This window comes from Mirounga angustirostris, unplaced genomic scaffold (genome assembly GCF_029215605.1).
Source record: "Mirounga angustirostris isolate CCGP_5_RB_7025 unplaced genomic scaffold, mMirAng1.0.hap1 SCAF_14, whole genome shotgun sequence".
Lineage (NCBI taxonomy): Eukaryota > Metazoa > Chordata > Mammalia > Carnivora > Phocidae > Mirounga > Mirounga angustirostris.
In genome coordinates this window covers 74,665,817-74,689,615 of record NW_026991722.1, presented here as the reverse complement: position 1 = coordinate 74,689,615, position 23,799 = coordinate 74,665,817, and the positions used below count along the sequence as shown (strand labels likewise).

Genomic DNA, 23,799 nt, shown 5'->3' with positions numbered 1-23,799 from the left:
TCCACGATGAGAGATTTTGCTGTTAGAGGGACTACTCTGGGCTTAACTCTTTTCTGACAACTAAGGCACAAATACATAAGGTATAAGCTTGCAGGCAAATTTCCATATGGTATCTTTCCTAGATATTTCTTTCCAGAGCTCCGGAAGGAGTTGCTTAGAAATTTCTGCCCAGCAGGCCATGATAAATAAATATTTTATAGTCATTCTCTTGGTATGATAATTTTTCTCATATTAACTAGCTAATCAAAGAAAAACCTACTTGGAATTCAACCCCAAAGTCAGCACACATGAAAAAGTTAGTGTTTACTGCTACATTAAAAAATAAATGAGGGTGCACCTGGGTGGCTCAGTTTGTTAAGCATCTGACTCTTGGTTTTGGCTCAGGTCAAGATCTCAGGGTCATGAGATCAAGCCCCACATAAGGATCTGTGCTCAGCACAGAGTCTGCTTGAGAGTCTCTCCCTCTCCCTCTGTCCCACCCCTGCTCACACATATGTGCACTCTCTCTAAAATAAAATAAATAAAATCTTTAAAATAAGTAAAAAATAAATAAGTTTATATGATATCTCTGTAATTAATCAGAAAACATTAATAACTTTATGGTGTTTTCAGTAAAAACAATGACCTCAGTATACAGCTATAACCCATAAACCTCCTGGCATTTATATTTCTAGCACAGCAAGATAATATTGTATTACCAGTTGATGTTGAATATTTTCATGACGTTGCTTAAGAAGTTCTTCTGTCCTCTGCAAGAGACCGAATTCAGCTTTAAATTCAGCTATTATTTGATGCTTCTTTTTGAAAACTGTACTCTTGCTTCGAAGTTTACTGACATATCGTTTGAACTGTAAAAGAATACAGCATATAACCTCATGAGTAGAAAAGTCATTGCTAAACATATATAACCTCATTGTACTAGAAAAATTTTATTGTCTCCTGTCCAACATGGGTATCACAAGTATATAATAATTACTTAGTTTCATTTGAAAACTTGGAAAGACTAACTGCTTAATTAAAATATTTTGTGTAGATTTTAGTTTTTGGACCCATCTAAATATTGTAAATCCTTACATAAAAGCTATTTGTTTTGGGCCTTACCAATAAGGATTTAAAAAACCAGAAACTCAACCCTATAAAAGTAAAAAGGTTAAAAAGGAAGGAGGAGGAGAAGAAGAAGAAGAAAAAGTAGGAAACCCACTCTGGCTGTGATCTTATCATGATATCTCTTGCATATTGTCCTATTATGGTAGCACTGCATCTACTGAGATTAATATAGCCAACCAGAATAGTTAACACTTGTAGCTACTATTTATCATTTAAGAAATGTACTCTGACCATATACACTAAGAAGCATCTGAGACATTGGGATGAAACTCATCCCAAACCTTAAAAAGCTAAGAATATTCCAACTTAGTGGGAGCTTACAGTTGTTTAATTCAGCTATTTACCTACTAATGATATAAAGTTATAACTACTCTAATGGAAAGACCCCACTATTAAGTAATACCAACTATAGTTTGGAAAAGCAAATGAAATGAATAGGAATTAAAGTAATTCATTTGATAAACAGTACTTACTATTATGTACTAGGCACTATGCCAGACATGGAGAATAACACTCTAAACCAGATACTCAGAAGTCCTGCCCTTACCAAGCTTAAGGAAATAGTGGCAAAAACAAACATTGAACTGAGGTTTACAACCATGGTGAACATTATGAAGAAGTGAAGCAGTCCTGAGAGTAAATAATAAAAGAGTTTAGCCTGGGTTGGGATGAAGGCAAAAAAAAGTGGGTCTTGGGATTTAGGGGAGGTGGATTATGGCAAGCTTCTCAAAATAATTACATTTAAGCCAAGACTGAAGAAGTAAGAGTGTGTTGGAGGAAGGAGGAAGAGGCAAAGAAGAACATTCCAGGTAGAGGAAACAGAAGGTGTAAAGATGCTGGCTCATTAAAAGTATTGCTTGATATAAGAAGCAAATGCCAGAAGCAAATGTGAGAAATTTCTGGTATTTCTGAAACAGAACAGAATACTTTAAAAAAAAAAAAAAATCCTTCCTCGTATGTACCATTATACTAATAATTTTCAGATTTTTTTTACTATATAAAATAATTTTTCTTCCTACCCCATCCTTTTATTAACTACATTATAAAGAAAATTTCCAAGTAAGAATTTGGCCTGTTATATTTAAGCGCATCACTTCAAAACAAGTTTCCATTTCACCTAATACAAGGTAATTCTTCTTTTTTGAAATTTTTACTTTTTTAAAGATTTTTAAAATTTATTTTAGTGACAGAAGTGTGAGCAGGGGGAGGATAAAAGAAGGAGGGGGAGAGAGAGAGAACCTCAAGCAGACTCTGTGCTGAGCATGGAGCCCAACGTGGGGCTTGATCTCCTGACCCCAAAATCATGACCTGAGCCAAAATCAAGAGTCGGATGCTTAACCAACTAAGCCACCCAGGCGCCCCATTACTTTTATTATTTATAAAATTATTTATAACTCTTCTCAAGTTAGCCTTTAAAAGGACTGGGTATTAAAAAGGCTAAGATTCTCAAAGAATTACCTTGTAGGAGAATCTGGGTGGCTCCACAGGTTAAGCATCCCAACTCCTGATTTCGACTTACCTCATGATCTTGGGATCGTGCGCCATGACAGGCTCTGTGCCAGGAGTGGAGCCTGCTTTTTTTTTTTTTTTTTAAGATTTTATTTATTTATTCATGACAGACAGAGACAGAGACAGAGAGAGAGAGGCAGAGGGAGAAGCAGGCCTCCCGCAGAGCAGGGAGCCCGATGCGGGACTCGATCCCGGGACTCCAGGATCATGACCTGAGCTGAAGGCAGTCGCTTAACCAACTGAGCCACCCAGGCGCCCGAGCCTGCTTAATATTCTCTCTCTCACTACCCCTCCCCCCTCTAAATAATACTAGTAATTAACGTATTACTGAAATTTTGGGAAACAGAAAAAGGAAAAACTCACTTGAAGCCACTATTCCAATGCAAGTTCTACTACCATGTTGCTATTTTTCCTCCTAATTTTTAAGGCTAAACATAAGGGCAATAATTCTAAATTGTAAGGTAGTTAAATAGGAAGCACAGCATTTCTAAAATTTAGGTGATTTTTTTCCTTATTTGGAAATCCAATCAATTTTCAAATGGATTGATTTTTCAGTACGCAACAATAGTGAGATTAAAAATTCTTCACATAGGGGCGCCTGGGTGGCTCAGTCGGTTAAGCGACTGCCTTCGGCTCAGGTCATGATCCTGGAGTCCCGGGATCGAGTCCCACAGCGGGCTCCCTGCTCGGCGGGGAGTCTGCTTCTCCCTCTGACCCTCCTCCCTCTCATGCTCTCTGTCTCTCATTCTCTCTCTCTCTCAAATAAATAAATAAAATCTTTAAAAAAAAAATTCTTCACATAAAAATAACCATCTAATTCCTAGATTAGACATCTTTTAAAACTTGACTTAAACTTTGAAAGAAATGAAGAACCCACTGTGTTTTAGAAGAAGGAAGTTCAAAATATTTTTCTCTCCATGATTAAGTTAGTTTTAATAGTAAGGAATCCAGCCCACACACAGCAAATTATCAATGGCTGGATTATAGGAATGGTTTAAAAATTTAAGTCATACCAATGTATCCAGAGTCCAATAACTTGCAATTTTTCCTTTTAAAGAATAAATGTGTAAGCCTGACATAACCACAGACTCAGAATCCCTAGAGTAACTATATGTTCTATTAAAAGTGTCCTGGGCAAAGTGCCCAAAATGAAATCAACCCTGTTCATCTGCTATCTTCTGTATTATCTAGGCCAATTTTTCCCTTCTTTATCATGCTGTGCTCCAGAATTATTTTTAAAAGCTAAAAGCGATCAATATTTTTGGTAGAAGAACAAACCCACCAATTACTCAATATGCTCTATGCTAATTGGTTATTATTTGACATTCACAGGACAAACTACCTAAGGGAAGGGTAGTCAGGGCCAGATTAATGATAGTTACGTACGATTAAGCAACAGGTGGCCATCAAAGCAGTCTAAGGGATCCACTACGCTGGATGAAATTAGAGGACAGAAAACACATTATCAATGTTTTTCCTCCATTGGAAGTTTCTTCTCACTATCATTTGGATTTTAGGTTATTTCTGAATTTTCAAGTTGTTACAAAAAACCATGATGAATATATTGAAGCTAAAACTTCAGAAACATTCTTAACAATTTCTATAGGACATACTTCCAGAAATGGTCAGAAGGAAATAAGGTTTTGATATATTTTGTCAAACTGCCCTTCAAAGGCTATTTATAGTGCCTTTAATAATTGTCAACTTGATAATTAAAATAGTATTTTACTTTTTATTTGCATTTTTTTATTAAGGAAATTCACTTTTTTGGTCATGTTCATTATTCATCTGGGGGAATTTTTTTAAATGATTTGCCTGTCTTTGGCCCATTTTTTTATTGGAGCTTTTAATTTTTCCTGTGGATCTGTAACAGTGATTCTCAAACTTTTTGGTCTCAGGAAAGCTTTATGTAGTTTTAAAATTATTAAAGCTCTCAAAGGGATTTTGTTTATGTAGACTGCTGCTGTGGCAAACTTGAGGGAAAAGAACACAATTTCAATTAATGGACCCCTTACTTCATAACATATAAAAATCAGTTCCAACTGGATTACAGACTTAAATGTGAAAGATAAACATCTTTTAGGATATAAGAAAATATCATCATACCTTTGAGATAGGAAAGGATTTATTAAACAAGACGCAAAAAGCACAAACTGAAAATAGATGATCAATAAACTTAACTTGTCTAAAATCAAGAACTTTTGTTCATCAAAGTATATATTAAGAGATTAGGAATATAAATCACAAATTGGGAGAGCATATTTGTAACACATTAAACCAACAAAGGATTTGTATCCAACATATATAAATTAAACCTATAAATTAATAAATGAAAGACAAATAATCCAACAGAAAAATGGATAAAATACTTGAATAGTCACTTTGCAGAAGAGAAATCCAAGATGACCAATAAACATATTAAAGGATGCTCAACCTCATTAGTAACCAGTAATACAAACTAAAACCACAGTAAGATACTATTTTAACATCCACCCAATTAGCAAAAAGAAGTCCTTCAACACTAAGTGTTGGTGAAGATATGGAAGAAGTGGAATACCTGTATACCACAGGAAATGGAGGATTTATAATTTAGAACAACAGTTTGGAAAACACTTCATATCTACTTCAGTTGACACTGTGTTCAGCCTATGCCCCACCAACTCCACTCCAATAATTAGCAGGGCTTCTCAAACTTACCTATGGTGATGGAGCAGTTTTAAAAATTTCTAATCATTTGTAGATACTTAAATAAAACAATAAAAATATTTAGGAAACATCACGTTACTATAAATGTTTCTAAATGCTTCTGTTCAACTTATATGGTCATGGATTAGTAACTAACAGTTTATGGGCTAAAAGAGGACTTCAGACAACTCTTTGAATAGAACTGCTCCAGAGTAGAGCTTCGTAAATGCAGTATGCTCCAGTGCACTCACGTGGCACAAATATTAAGTGTATGCCAAGATAGTAATCCACTGAGACTCTGCAGCAGTTGGGCAAGATACTATAAAGAACTCCCAAGCCAGTCACCCTCAGCTGTATGCAGCCTTGTCCTTTTACCTCAGTATGCTAAACAATGATCAATTTTTTTTAAGTGTCATATTGTGAAAAAAGTTAAACACTGCTCTGGAGAAATTCTGTTCATAATCACATACATAAGAATGTTGACAGAAACACTGCAATAGCAAAAAACTGGAAAACAAGCCACAACAAATTGTTGTATATTCAACTACATATATACAGTGAAAGTAAACAATTTTAAGTTCAAGAAATAATGTACAGCAAAACAAGCAAGTTACAGAATATACAGAGTATGCTTCCATTAGTATTGCTTAGGAAAACTAAACAATATAGTTCAGGGACACAAATGTGTGGTCAAACAGCAAATAAGAGTCAGAAAATGACAAATACCTAACTTGAGATGGTGGTTTTACCTCTTAGAGGGGTGGAAATCAAATAGGATGAAGGAGAGGCACACAGAGAACCTCAAAGTTTCTTTTTTTAAGCTGAGTGCTAAGTATATGTTCATGATCTCATTGTTCTTTACTCTTCACATATGATACACACACACACACACACATAAACACATTGTCACCTACCTTTACTTAACACATTTTTAAAAATGAACCATTTTGAAAAGTAAATAAACATTAAAGAATCAATATAGAAGGTCCCAAATCTAACCAATGAGTTCCAGAAGAAGAGAATTAAAAAAAAAAAAGATTTTATTTATTTATTTGACAGAGAGAAAAAGACAGAGTGCAAAAGCAGGGGGAGCAGCAGGCAGAGGGAGAGGGAGAAGTAGGCTCCCCACTGAGCAGAGAGCAAGACGCAGAGCTCGATCCCAGGACCCTGGGATCATGACCTGAACCGAAGGCAGATGCCTAACCGACTGAGCCACCCAGGCACTCCCAGAATTTTTTATAAAGAGTAGAAATAATAACAAGAAGGGCGCCTGGGTGGCTCAGTCGTTAAGCGTCTGCCTTCGGCTCAGGTCATGATCCCAGGGTCCTGGGATCGAGCCCCGCATTGGGCTCCCTGCTCCGCGGGAAGCCTGCTTCTCCCTCTCCCACTCCCCCCGCTTGTGTTCCTGCTCTCACTGTGTCTCTCTCCGTCAAATAAATAAATAAAATCTTTAAAAAAAAAAGAAAGAAAGAAATAATACAAGAAAATCTCCCAGAACTGAAGGATATAAGATTCTAAATTGAAAGGACCAATAGAATTCCCAGCTCAATGAAAGAAGAAAAGATTATTTAAGCCCATAACCTTAAAAATTTAGAAAATCAGAGGTAAAGAGAAAATCCCAAAAGTTTCAAGAAGAGGTAAAATAACAAGAATAGTAACAATAAAAGATCATATCAAAGGAATGGGAATTAAAACTGCCTCAGACAGCAACACTGAACACTAGAAGACAACAGAATAATGTCTTCAAAATTTTCAGGGAAAAAGATTTTCAACCAGAATTCACCATTCCATCAAACTATCAATCATGTATGGAATGGAGTAAAGACAAGATGGAATAAACACAGATGGAATAAAGACAGTTTCAGACAAGCAAGATTCTCAAAAATGTACCTTCCAAGTCCCTCTTTTTCAGGAACATTCTCTATTACAACAAGGAAATAAACCAAGAAAGAGAAGACTTGGGATGTGGAAAGCAGGGGATCCAAAACAGGAAAATGGTTAAAGAATTTTCAGGATGATGACTATGAAGCCCCAGATTACAGTTTACAGCAAGCCTATGGTTCACAGCAAGTCTAGATATAAATCTTCCGACTGGAACAGAAGAATGAGAGGGACTCCAAAAAGAATACACCTAAGGTTTACAAAATATAATTAATAGATTACTGTGTATGGACATATGCCATATTAAGATAAATTGTACAGTTCTATCAGAAGGTCTGGAGCTGAGTGGGTGATAGGTACATGAAAAAACTAACCAAACAAAAACAAAAAAAAATAGGTCAGTATTAATTTTTTTTAAGTGTACAAGTGTACAAGACTACAAGGATATGTAATCATAGTATACTACGTGGCCAGCTGTAAACTGTGTTTCTACAATTACCATAATGAGGGTGCCTGGGTGGCTCAGTCGTTAAGTGTCTGCCTTCAGCTCAGGTCAAGATCCCAGGGTCCTGGGATCGAGCCCCGCATCAGGCTCCCTGCTCCTCAGGAAGCCTGCTTCTCCCTCTCCCACTCCCCCTGCTTGTGTTCCCTCTCTCGCTGTGTCTCTCTCTGTCAAATAAATAAATAAAATCTTTAAAAAAAAATTATCATAGGGAGGCTCTAATGAATGGAAGGATGGGGTATGGGGGTAGACAGGGAATGAGAAGTGTAGGCTAAATCCTCATCTCCTATGGTAGTATATCCAAAATGGAAAAAAAATTTTAAGTTTCAGCACAAACATGCTATTTAGAAATGTAGAAGTAAATACTACAAGAAACAACCAAAGGCATTAAGAGAGATTGCCTCAAGGAAGCATGACTTGGGAATGTGAAAGGGGATCATTATTTTCATTATAAGCTTTGTAGTACTATTTTAAACTACATATTTGTATCAATCTAAAAAAAGTATAATTAAATTAAAAGTACAACCCACCTCAAAGAAAGCCCATCACCAACAAAAACCTAACAGCTGACAGATTTTATTTTGAATAGACTTTGAGTATTAAAAATTAAATTCACTCATAATTCCATGTTGTAACAATTTATATGAGCAAAAAGTCACAAATAATTTCATTTAGGACTTAATCATTAAGGTCCTAGGAGCAGTACAACAAGGTCACAGAAGCAGTTCAGAGAAGTGTTAAGATCATAGGCTTTAGAGTCAGAGAAATGTAATTTCAAATCCTGGCTCCACCACTTAAAGTGACCTTAGGCAATTACTGTTTTGTCTTTATATATCAATTCAATTGAAATTAAAAAAAAAGGAGGTAATAATACTTATCTCAGAGTGATATGAAAATGTATGTAAGGCAATTAGCACAATGCCTAGTGTAGCATTCAATAAATAGGAGCTATCATTGTTATAATTAATTATGCCACAATGGTTTAATAAAGCAAATTCTTGACCTAAACATTTGCAATTATTAATAACCATAATTGTCACCATATGGTAGCCAATTCTTGAAAATACTTTATTACCGTGTAAAGGGTTTTTTAGAACCTCTGAGAATCAAAACATACAATGTTACCATTATAAAATGAATGATTATTTGTCTAAAATAAAACTAGGTAGTTTTTAAATAAAATCTATAAAATATACCAAAATTCTATAAAAATTGAATAATGGATAATGATTAATAATGTCTATCACTCTGTTTGAATGTAGTTAAGGAGTACCTAGAAAATAAGAGATGATAACTGTTTCTTCTAAATAGTAAAGAAATAAAGAAACGTCAAGTAATTAAGCAGAAAAGTAAAAATCTAGGTGTGATGGATGCTCTTTAGAACTAAAATAGAATAATTAGTGCACCGGGGTGACTCAGTTGGTTAAGCGACTGCCTTCAGCTCAGGTCGTGATCCTGGAGTCCTGGAATCGAGTCCCACATCGGGCTCCCGGCTCAGCGGGGAGCCTGCTTCTTCCTCTGATCCTCTCCCCTCTCATGCTGTTTCTCTCTCTCTCTCATATAAATAAATTTTAAAAAAATCTTAAAAAAACAGAATAATTACTACTGCAAGCAATGACAAATCTATATACTCTCAGTACAACTATGTAAAGATTTTGAATATATATATATATATTTATAAGCCAAGATTGGGAGAGAATTAAGAAATAAAAATAGCTGTTGTATTGGGCGGATAGAGTTATGAGTGAATTTTTTGGGATTTATTTTTTAAATACTTAATTTAAAAATATTTTTAAAATAATCTTTAAAGGAACTCTGGCATAGGAGATAAGCAACAGATTCTTGGAACATTAAGGAAAAGCTTTCTATAGTTCACTATAGCAGGTTAATAAAGCAAATTTGTCATTAAAGTGAACTAGAAAGCTTGCCACTGTGCAGGAAGGTCCATTATAGCAGCTATTACTAATCATTTGGACCAATATACATTTGTTACCTAAATTTGTCATTTATGAAGAACAGCCATCATTTTAAATGCTGAGATCAATAAGATTAAAGCTTTATAGAGCTAGCTAGCTTCTAGCTTCAGGACTAATTTTACAGATTCCTTTGTGATCAAAATGGAATTTGCCAGATGTTATTTCTCTTTTTACCATTTAATATGTCTTAGAACCTTTAATAGTAATGATCAAAATCTGGGCTAGCTTTTTAAATGGACAAAGCAGCTTATTTCCTTAAGTATATAACCATTTACAAATGCTTTTCAAGCTTATCTGGAACTCAAAAGCATTATTAGATTCCAGGTATCAATCTGGATATTTATGCAGAAACAAGCATCTCTCTGCTCCTGCTGCAAATTTTCTACCTCAGTATCTGGCATGAAAACTATTTTCACAGTAATTAGCTGCGAGGACCTTACAAGACAACCATATAATAAATACTTCATATTGTCAAGAACCACAAAAATCTATTTTTTTGAAAAAGCACTATTTCCCTTTTACAGAAAAGGAAACCTATAGAGAAATTAATACAACTCACCAAATTTCAGCAAGTTGGAAAAACTGGACTAGAATGAGTACTTTTGTCCTCAAATCCTGTTAGTCCAATATGCATGCTATTTTCCATTTCTTAATTAAATCACATCTTTGTCAGTTACTTCATCAAATGATTTTTAAGCATGGAAAACTACAGAAAAAGACCCAAGAGAGTTAGGTGTCACATGAGGTAACACCAACTGTTCAAGAGTAGCATGAATATGACCAATGATCATGAATTTTTCACCCATTTGTCAGTGTCTTCTATTTTGTCTGAATTCAGACTTGTAGAAAACCCGAAGAGACTGTCTTTTCATGTTATGCTGAATAAATCATTTGGACTCCCTGAAGTCTGGTCTCAGATATTTGTTTTAAGGCAAGAAAAAGTTTCAAAGCAATCTTTGTTTTCTGTTAAAATGATAGTCTTCAAATCACCCATCATAACTAGTGCCAACACAGACACACATACAAATACAATTCTAAACTTTTGCAACCTGTTAGTATTAGGTTTTTAGCTTTAAATTAGAAAATTTGGGGGCGCCTGGGTGGTTCAGTCGGTTAAGTGTCCGACTCTTGATTTCGGCTCAGGTCATGATCTCAGGGTCCTGGGGTCACCCCCCCCCACCACCGGGCTCCACACTCAGCGTGGAGTCTGCTTGAGATTCTCTCTCCCTCTGCCCTCCCCCCTGTGCTCACTTGCAATCTCTCTCAAATAAATAAATAGATCTTTAAAAAAAATTAAAAAATAAATTAGAAAGCATAAGCAATGTAATTACCCATAAATGGTAGTGGATAGTTAATTGCTAATTCTTTTGAGAGAGGATATATACCAGCATATATACTGCTTATTATATGTTTTATTATATGTCTTAAATGAAACTTGCGTATTATATGCTTATCATAGGTCTTAAATGAGACTTAAATGAAACTTGTGGCACAGGAACATCCATCTGTGAAACACAGTTAATCATGCCATCAAGGTCTCTAAGCTTCTATTATAAATCAAATCACCACCACACAGCTGTTACTACATTAGACATAATGGATTTTTCAACTGCTGTCCAAGCAGTTAACTCTCAAAACATTTTGCTATGAAAAGTTTTCAAATTTTGGGCTGCAACTGTGGCTAGCTAGATTGCATGCATAATATACTACTTCCATTACAGTGAATTGAGCCAGACTTATTTGATTTTGTTTTGTTCTATCTCTTGGGAAATTTTAGGGGCCTCGGGTCCTGCTATGAACTCTAAAGGGTGTAATGTGACTTGAAAGGTTCTAAAAATATCACAGGTTTGCCTGGGCTCACTTAGAAGGGTGGATGATTCAATTACAAGTGTCAAAATTTGATTCCTAATTTTTCGGGACCTGACAGCTGCAGCAAACCTTGCCAGGATTCCCTTATCTTTACTGTGCTTCTCTTTGAAGTATTTAAAGAAGATTTCATAATCTTTGCAATTTAGCTCTAGGATTTCTATCGGTAGCTGTAGAATGAATTGGTGGGATCTTTCTAAAACTTCTTATAAACATTATTTGACGAAGCACATTTTTAAAGCAGTCATAACTGCAAAACAGGTGAGCTTCTTGTAATGGTTAGGGAACAAAACATAATGGACTCTATACTCATACAGCATTAACCAGGAGTGACCTTTCAATGCATGAAGTGCCAACAGAACCTTAACCAGAGGTTCATTTGTTACTATAAAAAAGTTCAGACCCTGGGGCGCCTGGGTGGCTCAGTCAGTTGAGTGACTGATTTTGGTTTCAGATCAGGTCGTGATCTCATGGGTGATGGGATCGAGCCCCGCATCCGGCTCCACCCTCGGCAGGGAGTCTGCTTGAGATTTTCTCCCTCTGCCCCTCCCCTGGGCCCTCTAAAATAAATAAATAAATAAATCTTAAAAAAAAAAAAGTTCAGAACCAAAAGGCATGCATTCATTTGAATGACAGCTCTAGGAAGGGTACCAGCATTGCATAATCAGGGCTGCTTTTTTTGTTTGCTTTTTCAAATAGTTAAAGGAGAGATTCAGAGATATCAAAATGACTAAGATGGGAAAGATCAGTAGCTATGTGGGACTTACTACAAGAGGCACAGACTCTCTTCTTTGCTCTTCCATTAAGAGGAGAGTCATCACACTCAGATTGCCACCTATGAAATAGCAAAATTTGTACTTACCAAAGAATTAACGGAGGCTAACAGTTTAAATGGCAAATTTAGGTTTGTGGTTAGGTATCTAAAAATAACTTTATCTGGGATGCCTGGGTGGCTCAGTCTGTTACGCGTCTGCCTTCAGCTCAGGTCATGATCCCAGGGTCCTGGGATTGAGTCCCAAATCGGGCTCCTTGCTCAGTGGGGAGCCGGCTTTTCCCACTGCCTGCCACACACACACTCTCTCTCTCTCCCTCTCTCTAACAAATAAATAAAAGCTTTAAAAAAATAAAAAAATAAAAAAAACTTTGTACAATGAAATACACAACTACGGTTAAGACAAAGAGTTAATATAAGTAATTTTTCCTATCAACTGAAGCCTACAAAGAAGTGCCAAGACATTTTTAATATTATCACTTTTCTGATGAAAAACATACACATATCTAGATTACATTATATACTTTCAGATTTCCACACATTTACTAAGTGCCTGTTACATGCCAGGTATTAAGTAAATGATGGTGAACAAGAGATAAGCCCCTGCCACCGTGGAGCTTACTGCTTTCTTAGGGGAAGCAGAAACTGAACAAGTGTTCTTTTTTTATTTTATTTTTTTATTATTTTTTAAGATTTTATTTATTTATTTGAGACAGAATGAGAGAGAGAGAGAGAGCACATGAGAGGGGGGAGGGTCAGAGGGAGAAGCAGGCTCCCTGCCGAGCAGGGAGCCCGATGCGGGACTCGATCCAGGGACTCCAGGATCATGACCTGAGCCGAAGGCAGTCGCTTAACCAACTGAGCCACCCAAGCGCCCTGAACAAGTGTTCTTAAGGTGTTGTATGGTACAACACACAGGAACAGAGTACTATGGGAGTACATTTCAGGGTCATGGAGTATGAGCTGGGGAAAAATAACAGGGGTATTATTCTGGAAGACATGCTCCTTAATTAAGTTTATTACATTACCTTAAAAACATCATACTGACTACAGCAATCTTTTATAACAACTCAGAGTCAAATGTATGACCATTAACTTACACTTTGCTATAATACTGTTTTTATGTCCCTTCTTATACTGAATCCTGCATAAAGTTAGATAATTCTATGCAAACATTTTATTTTTTATTTTATTTATTATTTTTTTAAGATTTTATTTATTTATTTGACAGAGAAAGACACAGCGAGAGAGGGAACACAAACGGGGAGTGGGAGAGAGAGAAGCAGACTCCCCGCTGAGCAGGGAGCCCGACGCGGGACTCGATCCCGGGACTCCAGGATCATGACCTGAGCCAAAGGCAGTCGCTTAACCAACTGAGCCACCCAGGCGCCCCTATGCAAACATTTTAAAAGCACTCCAAATTAAGGAAAACTAAGGTCACTTATTTTAATACTTAAAATCCTGTCCAAATAATTCAAGTTATCATAACTTAGAATAACTGCAATAATTTGCATTTAGAAAGTCCTAAGAGAAAACCACATGAGGATTCTAACTTAGGAGGGGAATTTTTGGGTCATATGCTAATTCTGTGTTTGGCTTTTGAAGAATTGTCATACTGTTTTCCACAGCAAGTACACCACTTTATAGACAAGGAAACTGAGGCACAGAGGAGTTCGGCTGATAAGTGGCAGAGCACAGATCTGCACACAGGTGTTCTGGCTCCAGAGCTGATTCTTTTAACTTCCATAGAATTCTCTTAACCTCCTCATTTACTGACATGGAAAAATCTCCAAAACATTTTATTAAAAGCAAGTTGTACAATACACACAGTATAAAACCATTTATATTTTTAAAAACCCATAAAACAGTATTATCTATGACTATCTTTAAAGAAAGGGCTGAAAGGATACACAAAACTGGAAGCAGGGGTTTCTCTTTGGTAAAGGGACTGAGGGACTCGGATTGGGGGTGGGAGGTAGTCAAGGAAGACTTTGACTTTATGTGTGTTGTTTGATTTTCACACCACAAGAACATATTCAGGTATTACTTGTATAATCATATTTTTTAAGATTAAAAAAAATCCAAAACATTGATCCAATCCAATCTTTTTTTCTACTAAATGCACACATTACTTCTAAAATGTCCCTCGGGGCGCCTGGGTGGCTCAGATGGTTAAGCGTCTGCCTTCGGCTCAGGTCATGATCCCGGAGTCCTGGGATCAAGTCCCGCATTGGGCTCCCTGCTCTGCGGGAAGTCTGCTTCTCCCTTTGCCTCTCTCTCTCTCTCTCTCATGAATAAATAAATAAAATCTTTAAAAAAAAATAAAAAAATAAAAAAATAAAATGTCCCTCATCCAGCTTGTCATAATATTTTATTTATTTATTTATTTATTTATTTATTTTTAAAGATTTTTATTTATTTCTTTGACAGAGACAGAGACAGTGAGAGCAGGAACACAAGCAGGGAAAGTGGGAGGGGGAGAAGCAGGCTTCCCGCTGAGCAGGGAGCCCGAGGTGGGACTTGATCCCAGGACCCTGGGATCATGACCTGAGCCGAAGGCAGCCGCTTAACGACTGAGCCACCCAGGCACCCTGTCATAATATTTTAAATGGTGGAGCACTCTACTTCACCAAAGCAGCCTGCCTAACTACTGAAGAAAGCTTAAGTTGTAGAAATTTTCCCTTATAGCCAATCAAGTATTTCTTTCTCACCATTGGTCCTAATTCTGCCTTCTCTCAAACAAATAAGAAGAATACTAATCCATCTGTGTCAGGGGTCCCCAAGACCATCCCCAGGTTCAATGATTTGCTAGGAGGACTCACACACAGAACTCAGCATATAGTCATACTCTTGGCAATGCTTTATTACAATGAAAACATAAAAGCAAAACTAGCAAAGGGAAAAGGAACATGGGGTGAAATCCAGAGGAAACCAGGGGCAAGCTTCCAAGAGTCTTCTCCCTTAATTCCTCCAGCAATGAGTTATAACAATATGTGTGAAATGCTGCCAACAAGGTAAGTTCATTAGAGACTCAGCACGCAGGCATTTGGTCTGGTCACGGAGGCATACTCTCTGTCTAGCCCTTACCAAAAGTTCAGGCTCTGAGAAGGAAAGCAGGTGTTCAAAATAAACCACATTCTTTGTATATACAGTTTAGGCACAGTGAGCAATTCTTATCAGGGAGTGGAGGGAATCTTTCTAAATTCCAAGTTCCTAGATGCCAGCCAAGGGCCAATCTTGCAAATAAGATTTTCTAAGAATAGCAGTTTCAGGCCTGGTATGTTAACTCTTTTTATGCACACCATCCTTTCTATAATCCTTTTGAAATTTAAGTGTAATTCTATTATGCCTTTTTTTTGTTCTCAGTTAATACCTAATCAATTCTTTCTATGAAAATTGCCAGACTTTTTATCCATTTTGGTTACCTTCATCTGGACTCTGCCTTGACTATGTCCTTCTTAAAACATATGCCAAAAATGTAAAACAGTATTCTAGGCATAATTTCACCATAAATAGGATATTACATTTTTCTTAATAGAGTATAATAATTTGTTTTCTAATGCTGCATTACTCATGGGTGGTATGTTGAGATGGTAGACAAAACTCAAATTCTACAACACTGTATTCATAATCCTATTAATGGCATTTTGTTTGTTTTAGCACAAAGCTCCTGCCTCCCAAAATGACTTTGAACCCTAATTCTATCATCTCTCTCAGAATGACTATTCCTTCTAGCTTCCTGTCATGTGAAAATTACTAAGGGTTCTGGAGGGAGACCACCTCAATTCAAATCATGGTACTACTACTTACTAGCCATGTGATCTTGGGTAAGTTACCACATATCCTCTGTGTGCCTTAGTTCCCATATCTGTAAAAACTAGGAATAATGATCATAGCTATCTCTTAGAGTTGTTCAATGAAATAAATGAGATAATGTATATAATAAGCCTAGGATGATGTCTGGCACATTGTAACTGCATAATAAACATTAACTACTAATTAATCTAAATTATTGATAAGAATAATAAACAGGTTGGTATCAAGGACAAAGCTCCATGGCATTTTTGGGTAACTGCTTTCAGAGATGACAGCATTCACAATTCTTTGAGAATATCAATTCAACTAGATTTATACTTGGGTTTTTTTTTAATTAATTAATTAATTTGACACAGAGAGAGAGCGAGCACAAGCAGGGGGAGCAGCAGAGGGAAAGGGAGAAGCAGGCTCCCCCCTGAGCAGGGAGCCCAATGTGGGGCTCAATCCTGGGCTCAGTCCCAGGACCCTGAGATCATGACCTGAGCCGAAGGCAGTAGCTTAACTGACTGAGCCACCCAGGCGTCCCTATACTTAGTTATTACATACTAAAATCCAATATAAAAAACCTCAAGATATAAAAAAACAGACATTCATTATCATCAATTTTTAGTTATGTTAAGAGACTATAGTGTCTAAATTTAACCTTCTTATCACCTACCAAATACTGGTGTGAAGAGAAAGAAATCAAGATAGACTAGACTGATAAGAAAATCTCTACCACTGAGAAGATAATTTCAACAGTTCAAGAAATTCCTACCCATGTCAGAAGTCTGGCACAATAAGAGATAAACACATTCCTGTGCCTACTGCCATAATTAAGCAAGGCAATACAATGAAAATAAAATGTTCAAGTGATAACCAAAGTACAATGAAAAAGAGGAGCATTTTTAGACACTTCATCTTTTATTAATAAGAAACATCCAGGGAATACTAATGAAAAAGTCTAATGAAGAACAAATGCCTGTAGCACTTGTCATCTGCAAACAGAAGAGCTAAATTCTCAGACGAAATGTAACATCTGGAATATTAACTTTAACAGCAGTAGGAAGCATCAAAATGCATACTTCAATACCGAACTTTAAAAACTGCTAGCTGACCTCTAAAAAGAAAATGACAAAGGAATATAAATTACTAAATGTGTAGTATTAACACAGTCACATTCCTAAATTTTTCCAAGAAAAGATTTATCAACCAACCACATAGGGATAATCAAGGAACGAAGGTTTACATCCAAATGGCTGTCGTAGTTTCTAGCAAGCTAACAGTGTGCTCGCTTCGGCAGCACATATTCTAGCAAGCTAACAGTTAGTGACTGTCAGACCTGAGTTCAAATCCTTACTCTGCAACTCACTAACTGTGACTTTAGGCAAGTTACTTAAATTTCTCTAAGCCTATTTCCCCAATCACAAAATGGAGATAATATTTACCTCACAGGTTTTTTTGAGAGGATGAATTAGGATATACTGCATGCATGTTTTATTGTGGTTAAACACACATAGTATAAAATTTGTCCTTTTAACCATTTTTAAGTGTACAGCTCTGTGGCATTAAGTATATTCACATCATTGTGCAACCATCATCAAGGATATGTTTTTAAAGATTGAGCACACAGTAACTGCTCAGCGAATAGCAGCCAAAATGATTATCATTAGTGTTATCCCATTCTGAGTCTGTGTAAATTATGTATCCATAAACAAAAACTATTTCATATTTATTTCTACTGAATTGCACCCAGTTTAGGAAATACTAATTTCAAGTTTTAAGCTGTAAACTATATTCTTAGCTTTCAAATTCTTCATTCAAATGACTGACAAAAATATAAAAATATCAAGAGCTTAACACTGAGCACTCAGCATGTGCTCGTGCTATTCTAAGCACTTTTCAGGTATTAACTCAATCTGTACAATTATAATTCTAGGAAGTATACAGTGATAACAGTCACATTTTACAGCTGAGCACAAAGAGGTTACGGAAGCTGCCCAAGGTTACCCATTTGGTAAGATGAAGAAGCCAGGAGATGCACTCAAACAACCAAATTCTAGAGCCCATGCCCTTAACCACTCCACTATACTGTCTTTCACACATGTAGTAACATGAGGCCCATAGGAATGATGACTTCCAGATGCCAGATGTTATATGTTGACTGAGCCCTTCCAGTTTCTTGGAAGCTTTGACATCCATTAGTTCGTGTGTTCTTCATAATGACAGTGAAGAGCAATCACTCCCATTTTATAGATGGAGAAGTGATTTGCTCAAGGTCAATAGGAATATGTGAGAAAGACCTGGATCCCAGATTGGTCACTTATTACATATAAGTGCATCTATATCCCCCTGAGCTTCACTCAACTGTAAAATGGAAATAACAATAACAAGAATATAAGAAGTAAAGAAGTGTGTGTTTGCAAGGCATCTAGCACAGAGCCTTGTATAAAAAGTGGTCACTTAATGTTAGGCCCCCCTTCCTCATTCTCCTATTTGTGACTCCTGGTATAGTTATTCTTTCTAAATGCCATGCTACTACTCGATACCCTCTCACCAACTGTGTTAACAGATGGTTGGCAAAAAAAAATGATTTTTTGGTGATTACCACGTGATACCAAATGAAACCTCATTGAAGTCCAGCTATATTATATAATTTTAAGTATAACAAACTTCCTCCCTTTTGTCCATATGGTCTATCACTTTATCAAAGTAGAAAATAAAACTGGTCTACCAAGATTTGTCCTTTACAAAATTATGCTTAATGTTCCCCAATACCTTCTGTTCTTTTAAGTAACTGCCAAATGATTTACTTGATTTGTTCTAGTTTCTGACCAGATATTGTTTAAAAATGAAGTTGACCTTATCATTTCCAAAGTTATCTTTTTTCCCCTTAAAAAAAGTATGCTTTTTCTGTCATCAGACACTTCTCCTATTCACTATAATTTATCAAAAATAAAACTTAATAGGTTGGCACCATGTTCTTTCCCCCTTACATCTGCATAGAAGGAATATCTAATGCTGAATTTATAAATTCATTGCACTATTCATGCCAAATGTGACCACGGCAATTAGCATTTCTCGTCAATTGGGCAGCATTTTCTTAAGACAAAAATGGTAGGAGGTAGCATGGTCTCTTATAAAACAAAATTACTGCATAATTAACGCCCCCGCCCCCCCACTGGATTGCAAGGATGTCACAAAGCACACCCTGTTAGCTTCCAAGTAACATTTAAAATACTCCCATCTCTTAAAGCAATCTGGAAGTGGATGTTAAAAGCCAAAGGAATTTTTCAGTCACATGCTGACTGCTGAAATCTACTACTTTCCAAAAGGCTTACAGCATACTGGGAGGCTACAATCGGAAACACCACAGAGAAAAGTGGTACCGTGGGAACAACTCATTTGTGTTTGGCACAGTGAAGGTTCACTGCCAATTTGTAACAGTATGAATTTGGTAACAAATATGAATTTGAATACAAAGTCAAAAATGAAGTTTGGATGTGAGCAGCTTTTCGAAGTAGTTTTTGCTGAGGCCTAGTAGCTAAGTAGCTAATATAAAATAATGAGCTATAAGAAGTGGCAAAGTACAGGCAATGATTGGGAATTAAAATAACACCTATCACTTGATTTGCCTTAAAAAAAAAAAGAGCTGTACTAAAAACAAGATATTTTGCTTCATTTATTCATTCTTTCTTTAGCTAATTTTATGAAAATGAGATGGGGTGTTATATTTTTGGTGCTTAAGTTTAGCCATATATACAAATGACAATATTACTTGTCCTACTAATCTCACAAGTCTGACAGAAGGATAAATGAAATAACAGCTGTTAAAACATTGTTCAAAAATTTAAGTATACAGCAACACAAGATAGAGTTGTATTTTTAAAATTTACAAGCATCTACAATGAAATCATTTAAATGGTGCCAGTTCCAGTGGCTAAATACACATTACTGACAGAGTAACTTAGTGATACTATTTTCTCATCCCTTTCTGGGATGACATTTATCAATGAATATGAATTTTTGTCTTATCTGTTAGTTCCTACTCATTTTGCCTTACTTTTATAACTTAATATTTATAATTAATAAAACCAATATAGATTTACTTAATTAAAAAGTAAAAATTTGGAACATTATCTCATAAAATTACTAAGATCTATGTCATTAAAAGCAAGAATATCTTAATATTATTGCAAAGACTTTTCAGTTTTAAATAAATAGGTTTTATAAAATAAAAATTAACTTTCCATTACTGATATTCAAACCAAAAAAGTAAAAAACATGAATGTTTTCAAACAAAAACAATATTCATATCCTTGTCCCATTAGACACCTTAACTTACTTCATCTCCCTTCAAAACTTCGGTGCCATCAAATTCACGGGTCTGATTTGTCTTCACTGACACCTCTCTCTCTAGGTTGGCTAACTTCTCCTTTGCTTCCTGAAGTTCCTCAGCTTTGGCTTCTTTTTTACGAGAAATGATGGATGCCTAATTGAGCATTAAATATGAATGTAAAATTAGACACACAATCAACTTTCTATTATCTTGTGAAATTACCAATTGTTTAGATTTTACCAAGAGAAATTTTCAATATCAGGTTGGCTTCTCCTAACCAATACCCTTTGCCCTACTACCTATCATCACCAGTTATCTGTTTAATATGAGTATGCAATGTATACTAAATATCAACCCCAAAACATCTGGAAGACAAAAGCCCTGAAAATACAGGCTATATCAGCAGAGAAACAAAATACAGTAACACTCGAACATTAATGAAGATGCTTTCTAGGTAAGTAAATAGAAGCTCTCCTTAAGTCTTTTATTTTTCTGCATGGTAGGTTTCCTTCCACTGAAAGAAAACTATTATGTCTTACTCTCAAAACTACAACACAGATTATCTTACTTAAATTCAATATCCATACTTTGAAAATGAAATGTTAAAACATCTATTTGGGGCATTCTAATAAATAAAGTGCAGGTTTAAAATCAAACATGTGACTCACCAGAATTAGGCCAATGTTAACACAATCCAAACGGCTGCTCTTAGCCATGAATGCAGCACTTTATATTACTTAGCAACTCTTGGGGGATTTCCTTAAATGAACCATGGCGGTACTAGTTTAAGAAAAACATTAGCCAGGGCGCCTGGGTGGCTCAGTTGGTTGAGCAACTGCCTTCGGCTCAGGTCATGATCCCGGAGTCCTGGGATCGAGTCCCGCATCGGGCTCCCTGTTCGGCGGGGAGCCTGCTTCTCCCTCTGACCCTCCCCCCTCTCATGTGCTCTCTCTCTCTCATTCTCTCTGTCTCAAATAAATAAATAAAATCTTAAAAAAAAAAAAAAAAGAAGACAATAATTTAAAAAAAAAAAAAAAAAAAAAAAAAAAAAAGAAAAACATTAGCCAAACTGTCCTCTTAAGTGAAATAGTACAAATATTTTCTTCACACAAATTTGACAGGGGAGGGGAAATCTCTAATGCAAACCCTTTAAACAAGTCTATTCTCTCTGTTTAAAAAATGAAAGACAGATGATGAAGGAATGTTTCTCTCTATGGAATTATTCTAGCCAAAAAAAAAAAAAAGAGAGAGAGAGAGAGAGAGATAGAAGAATGATAAGAGTACCATAACCATACGGGAATCGATGTTATACTTCCTTAAAATGATAAAATAAAAATAAAACTCAGCCCAAACCAGGATCTTATATTTAGTAGAGAAACATGAGAGTATCTCCTACTAAATCTGGAACAAGGTAAAAATGCCCACTATCTCCACTATAATTTAATATTGTGTTGAAGGTATTTGCTCATACCATTAGACAAAAGAAAGCAATCTAAAGCGTAAGAATTTGACAGGAGAGGGCGCCTGGGTGGCTCAGTTGGTTAAGCGACTGCCTTCGGCTAGGGTCATGATCCCAGGGTCCTGGGATCGAGTCCCACGTCGGGCTCCCTGCTCGGCGGGGGGCCTGCTTCTCCCTCTCCCACTCCCCCTGCTTGTGTTCCCTCTCTTGCTGTGTCTCTCTCTGTCAAATAAATAAATAAAATCTTAAAAAAAAAAAAAATTTCCTAAAAAAAAAAAAAAAGAATTTGACAGGAGAAATTGGACTTTTCATAGTATATGCTTATACACCTAAAAAACCCAAGAGAATCTATGGGAACACTACAGTAAACAAATCAACAGCACTTACAGACAAATCAGGAAGAAGACATAAGGAAAGAAAAGCCCTCAATTATAAGAGCAAAAAATAAAATAAAATATGTGAGCAAGAGAAATTCCAAAATGTTGAGGAAAACAAACACTCCTGAAAGACCAAAAAATAAACTTGAACAAATGGAGACACATAACATGTTCTTAGATGGGAAGACTCAAATACCATAAAGATGTAAGTTCGGAGGTAGGTGATAAATAAAAAGCAAACCCAATAATTTAAAAAATTATGTTTTTTTCAAGAGCTGGATAAGTGAATAATAAAGCTTAAAGAACATATAAACAAGAATTGTAAGGAAAACCCTGAAAAAGTACAGCAACTGGGGGTGAAGGTGGCTACTTTTATCAGTTATTTGAACTTGATTAACAAAGCTTCTGTAAATAAGTTGAGTACCTGAACAGAGAGGCCAATGGAAAAATAGAAAATACAGAAATAAATCCAATAGCATTTTTAAATTAGAACAAACAGAATCTCAAATCCATAGGGGTAAAAATGGACTTTTTAGTACCTGGTATTGGAACAATTAGATAATTGGATAGCTATACACAATAAATAACATATACCAGAAAACAATTCTAAATAGATCAGAGAATTTAAATATAAAAAATTAAACAGAGAAGTCCAAAAAGAAAACTTGAGTAAATTTCTCTATAACTTGTAAGATGGAAAAATGTTCCTAAATATGCCTCAAAACCTGAAATAATAAGAGAAAAAACTATTAAATTTGATTTCATAAAAATAAAGAACTTTTCCATGGTGACATAACACTATAAACAAAGTAAAAAGGCAAATACCAAACTGGGGCGAAATGTTACAATTATAAGCAAGACAAAGAGTAAATATTTCTTCTCTTCTTCTGCTTTTTCTTTTTTTTTAAAGTGGGCTCCACACCCAGCACAGAGCCCAACACAGGGCTTGAACTCATGACCCTGAGATCAAGGTGTGAGCTGAGACCAAGAGTCGGATGCTTATCTGACTGAACCACCCAGGTGTCCCAAGAGTAAATTTTTCTAATATATAAAGAAAAAAAGGCTAACAACTCTAGAGAAAAATGGGGATATAGACATGAAGGGACTATTCACAGAAAAAGAAATTAAGATGACTGTTACTCATGTGAGAAGATGCTCAACCTTGTTTATAATAAGATAAGTAAAAATTAAAACTATCACAGGATATGATTTCTCATCTACAAGGATGGTAAAACTCTAAAAGTTCAATAACACACTCCATTGGGAGGCAGCAAGGAAACAGGCACTCTCCTACACTGCAGGTGGGAACATGAAATGCTGCAACCTCTATGGAGAGGAATTTGGCAATATCTAGCAAACTTACATATGCATTTACCCTTTGATGTAGCAATCTCACCTCTGGGACTATATCCTTAAGGTAATACTAGCAAAAATATGCAAAGACATAAACAAAAAGTTATCTACTGAAGCATGATTTGTAATAGCAAAAGAAAGGCAACAACCCAAATGTCCACCTGGTGATGGGCTGCAT

General features: G+C 36.0%; 1 protein-coding gene across 10 annotated transcripts in view; it reads right to left on the bottom strand.

Moving 5' to 3' along the window:
- Positions 1 to 23,799, bottom strand: part of IFT81 (intraflagellar transport 81) — a 182,113-nt gene that overhangs the window by 34,627 nt on the left and 123,687 nt on the right. For 9 of the 10 annotated variants that reach the window (XM_064578329.1, XM_064578335.1, XM_064578336.1 and 6 more), the window contains 2 exons: positions 20,439 to 20,585; positions 699 to 848 (listed from right to left, as the gene is read on the bottom strand). In XM_064578329.1, the coding sequence (XP_064434399.1) occupies positions 699 to 848; positions 20,439 to 20,585 (297 nt within the window). Of the gene's footprint in view, positions 1 to 698; positions 849 to 10,219; positions 10,367 to 20,438; positions 20,586 to 23,799 lie in introns of those variants that run through there. The other variant, XR_010407399.1, reaches the window with a different exon arrangement.